This window comes from Solanum verrucosum, unplaced genomic scaffold (genome assembly GCF_900185275.1).
Source record: "Solanum verrucosum unplaced genomic scaffold, falcon-dt-bn FXZP01000128.1, whole genome shotgun sequence".
NCBI classification, from domain to species: domain Eukaryota; kingdom Viridiplantae; phylum Streptophyta; class Magnoliopsida; order Solanales; family Solanaceae; genus Solanum; species Solanum verrucosum.
In genome coordinates this window covers 706,122-711,405 of record NW_026020327.1, presented here as the reverse complement: position 1 = coordinate 711,405, position 5,284 = coordinate 706,122, and the positions used below count along the sequence as shown (strand labels likewise).

Genomic DNA, 5,284 nt, shown 5'->3' with positions numbered 1-5,284 from the left:
TTTTGCTTTTTCTATAAATAGAAAAAGTTATTAAGCATGATTCATTTATTAAAGGATTATCTTGAGGTTAATAATGTTAATATAAAGAGTTTGACACATTTTTATAAAATATATTAGACAAGCCTCAAGCATTAAATGTTAAGTGTGTTTAAGATATACAATCAACTGCTTAAGACGTAAGCCTCACCGCATTAAATCCACACATGACACATGAGTCTAGAGGCGTTCTACTAGTGCCCTCAATTTTATAATGTCCCCCAACAAAGAAAATAGCCTTTAATTACTTTGACAAAAAGATTATGATCTTGATAAAGTTACCGGAAAAAAACAAAAAATTACACACTTAGCCAAAACTTTGTCAACATGAAAAAAGAAAGAACTAAACTATTAACTTAAAAGCTAATTAAACTTCTCATCTAATTAAGTGTATGAATATTCTTTTTCTACCTAATGCTAATTGTTAGATATAGCATCTTCACGTTGGAGAGGTTCAATCCTTATTATAACTTCTTGTATTGGAGCTAATGAAATTGGATCAATTCTTTGGCATGTCTCAATAAGGCAATGTCTACAAGTAGGGCAAGAAGAGTGAGAATTGAGCCATTTATCGATACAACGAACGTGGAATCCATGGTTGCACTTAGGTAGAACCTTAATTTTCTCCCCGATTTGAAATTCCGATAAGCAAATGACACATTCAGAGTCAAGTCTTGAATGTTTCAATTCAGTAGTGTATGTTATAACCGGAAATGTTTTGAGAGCTTTTTTCTCGATCCCTCTATTGGCTAATTTTGTTGAAGAAGGGTTGTTATTTGTATGATTTGATGAGGATGAGTTTGCTAATATTAGGGTAGAGCAATTAAATGCACATTTTATGATGAAATTCAAGACAAATGAACAAATTATGGCACATACAAGTATGGCCAAGACCATAATAACATTTTCATCAAATGTGTTGACTTTGTGACCAAGTGGTGGATGATTAGTTGTATCGTGGCTGATTCCGGCTGCCGGAGGTGGCGCCATGGTGGCTTCCTGGAGTAATCTTCTTGAGTAGTGGAAGTTCTCCATGAATTCTTGAATTAATAGAGTTGAAGTTATAGTTGACATATTTTAGAGCTTTTGGTTTAGACTTTGTATTGTGTGTTTTCTTTGTTTTTGTTGGTATTGAATGAGTTCAAGAGTATCAAATGCTTAAATAGGACAAATGTATACAGGGACAGGTGTAAATTAAAGCGTGGTCAACTTTGTGAGTCTTAATAATAGAAAGTTATATTATTTTATATTGTTAAAAGAACGGTGAACAATTGAGTTTCCTTTTTTTTGTTTATTCAAGAAAGAATGATTCCTTCTTAATTTATATGACATATTTCGAATTTTAAAATTCAAATAATTTTATCTATGATCGTAAATTTTTTATATATCTTTTAAAATTTAGATTGTCAATTACTGTGACTTATAATACCTTTTACGTAGTTTACAAATATATAAACATAATACAATGTTTCATTTTCAGAAATAACCTCGATACAAGAAATTGACTAAAAAGAGTTCCTTCTTACATATTTCAAAAAGCTTTTAGCCATGTATTATTGTTACACATTTAAAATTATAAATTCATAAAAAACACAATTATTTTTTCCTTTATCATATTCTCCACTAACTAAGACCGTTGGTAAGTTAATGGGTTATCCACTCAAGAAGGAGGCAGGGCACCTCCATTGCCGACTGTCTGGTACGCTGACACCTGGCTATTAGCATTATGTACAATCGTTAATGAACCAAATCACATGTACCAAAGATATTTTTTGAGCAAAAACGACCGTTAAAATGAAGATGTAACAACTTACTTTGTTTGAGAGAGTGTAAATTAAAACTTTGTTGTATATCTCTCTCTATATAGCTAGAATGTAATTGGAGGAAATGACTTTATTATCTGAATAAGTTCCTCTTCTTTATGCATATATTTAGGGCGGAGCTATATTTATTTAAGGGTGTCCAACTGGACACCATTTGTTGAAAAATTATGTTCTATATATATATATATATATATATATATATATATATATATGTGTGTGTGTGTGTGTGTGTCAAATTCTGCATTTAAATGATATATATTTAAAATTGGACACTCTTGACAAAAGGTATATTTATGGCGTAGTGGTAATAAGTGTCCATTTTAATGAAGAATTCTTAGGGTTCTAACTCCAAATAGCACAATATTTTTTTGTTTTGTATTATAACAGCCACACATCATTATTCTTGGACACCCTTGATAAAATTTATGATTCCGTCACTACATATACTAGCTAGACATTTTGACAATCACCCACTATTATTTTTAAACACTCTTCACAAAATTCGGACTCTGTTACTGAATATACTAACTAGATACCTGATAAGCTATGGAAAATTAAAGTGCATGTCATCATATCACAACGGTTGAGATTGAACTGATTATTAATAGGAAAAAGTGGTAACATATGGCATAAAAAGTACAAGTTAGGTGTTGTAAATATAGATTTGTAAGCCAAGTATTGGTTAATTTTTGCTACGTGTGCTTCTAACTTTTTCTCTTTTTGAACACTAGATCTTTAGTGCATGAATCAAATCTCCACTTAGGCACAGAAGTTCCCTATAGTAACAAACTAGCTAGTTCTATGTTGTTTTGATATTTTACCTTATAGATCTGTCTCATATAGTAGTAGGGGTGGCTGTTCGCGCAATTCGAATTAAATATAAAAAACATGATCGGCTAATGACATAACAAGTGGTCTCAAATTCTTATAGTAATATGAAATTCTTAGTAGGCGTTTGGCCATGCGATATCATATCACGATATGGTGTCGTGAGATGAAATCAGCGTTTGGACATGCGATTTTACGTTGATTTCATCTCATGATTCCATATCATGAGAGGTGATATCATATTCTCCAAAAACCATGATATGGAATCACCATGTGATTTCATATCATGATTTTAGATATTTTAATACAATAATTGATCCATGAGTTTATATTTTGTTAAAACAACCCCACATTTATATCTACTAACCATTTGTTTCATATGTAAATAAAATTTATAATCACATCATTACTTTTTAAAATTTATTATTCTCACCAATATAAAATTTATTATCACTTTAAATTTGGTGAATATAAATGATAAAGTAGAAATTCATTTGGTGAATATAAATGAGAACAAAGGGAGTAATACTTTTTTGATTTTTCATAATAAAAAAAAACGTCTTAATCTTATGACTAAGCATAATATTGATAAAAGACAATTTTCATTGGCGGTGCCGCACTTTCTTAATCTTAGTATTTGCAAAATGTTCGTTCACATGACTGAAGGATATCAAGTCCAATTGATTGAGGACTTAGGAAAATTTGATCAATTAGTTATTAATATTTAGTCAAGTGGACTAGTTATAATTTTTTTGATTAAATTTTATTAGAAGTGTTTTAGACTCAAACTTGTGGTAACTTTTTAAAATTTCGTTATTCAATAATATTTAACTATTGATTTTTCTTGTAAATAGTTAGAAGTTAGTGATGTTTGTTAATTTTTATATTAGTGCATTTAACTTCTAAGTTAATATTTACTCACTAATGTATGTTTTTTTCTACTTTATAGGTTATTTGTAAGAGTAGTTGAGAGATATGAACATATCAAGTACAATTTATGTTCAATTTTTTTTAATTAAATTAAAGTTAGATGAAACAATTATTTAACTGAAGAACAAATAACTTTGTAATAATTTATTATGCGATTTTATAATTTTTGTTTATCTGATAAGATTGAATAAACAATTGGGGCTATTTTAATAGTTTTACAACTTATGGGATTTTTATGTTTATGAGAAAATATACAACACAAAAATTTCATATCACATGTCCAAACAAACCTTCAATTTCATCTCATGATTCCATATCATGATACCATATCATGATTTCATATCATGATACCATATCGCATGGCCAAACGGGCCCTTAATAAAAAGTTGAGAGAAGTGTCAAAAACACACCTAAACTTGACGATAATTTAGGAGTGTATTTCACTCATGTTGTAAAATTGGGGGTGTATTTAAGTTCAATTAGTCAAGTTAAAATGTGTTTTTAAGGCCGTCAATAATTCGAAGTTGAAACTAATAATTCGTTTGCTTAAGCTTTTCGGGTTTTCCATATCTTCTTTGAATGTTACAAATTTTCGAGTCAGTAAACTTAAAAATGAATCATATATTTAGATACCAGATGAATCAATGAGCTATCAAAATTTTCTAATCAACCCTATCCATTGGTCACCTTTTGGGCTTTTCCATGGCATCCACATATAATTACTTTTTTTCTTCTTTTTTTGGTAGATTTCTTTCAAATTAATCAAATCCTTAATTATGCTTATTAGTACTATTAATTAAACAAGTCCCCATTTGTTAGGAAATCTTGAGAGATTACTCTCTTGTTGGATCAAATGTCATCTTTTTTTTTGGTATTTCATTCGGTGTCCGAAACCACATGGGAGCCCAACTAAATTTGAACCACGCACTGCAGGACTCATTCAAGAGTGACACTCCCAACATGATTTTTTCATACTCAACGCTTGAACCGGAGGATCAAATGTTATCTTATTTCTACAAAATGTTATTTTAATTGATACCTTTTAGGCGGATTTTTAGCCGAATATTAAAGTAAAACAATTTATTAAAGGACTAATCAATCTCCTTCTATACTATGACAAGCTGTAGTTTTGTTGAAGACAGATCAAATGAAACAATATTTGTCACGAATCACCATCACATACATTTGTATTAGTTTATTATACGTATTATTGATGTGAAAAAGTAACAACGTATATAATATTGTAGACAACTTGGAACCACAATATAATATAAGTTAATATTTTCCTAGTGTACTACTATACTACTACTTGTCATTTTCTAGAAAAGCTCTACTCGAGCCTTAAATTACTATGCCCAATATTGACCATCTTTCACATGGAAATATTGTTATAGGTTGTTCCAGATAATATTCTTTTGTTATGAATTGGGATAATATTGATCATATAATATCTGACGTTTCTATCGTTTTAACCACATCATTAGGACACAAGTTCTTCCCTATCTTCGAGCCATACATATACGTATTCTTGATGAGAAAAGCAATAGACAACTTGGAACCACAATATATATGTTAAGAGAATAGCCTTTTCTATGACAAAGAAGGAGCATGATCATCTTGATAAAGAAACAAGAACAAAATTTAATTTATACACTTGCAAGACTATA

At 29.8% G+C, this 5,284-nt stretch overlaps 1 protein-coding gene across 1 annotated transcript; it reads right to left on the bottom strand.

The window, feature by feature from the left end:
* Positions 1 to 350: 350 nt before the first annotated feature.
* LOC125835658 (RING-H2 finger protein ATL78-like) lies at positions 351 to 1,147 on the bottom strand. The gene has a single exon (XM_049514770.1). The coding sequence runs from the start codon at positions 1,108 to 1,110 to the stop codon at positions 454 to 456; it is 657 nt and encodes a 218-aa protein (XP_049370727.1). The 5' UTR covers positions 1,111 to 1,147; the 3' UTR covers positions 351 to 453.
* Positions 1,148 to 5,284: the final 4,137 nt, after the last annotated feature.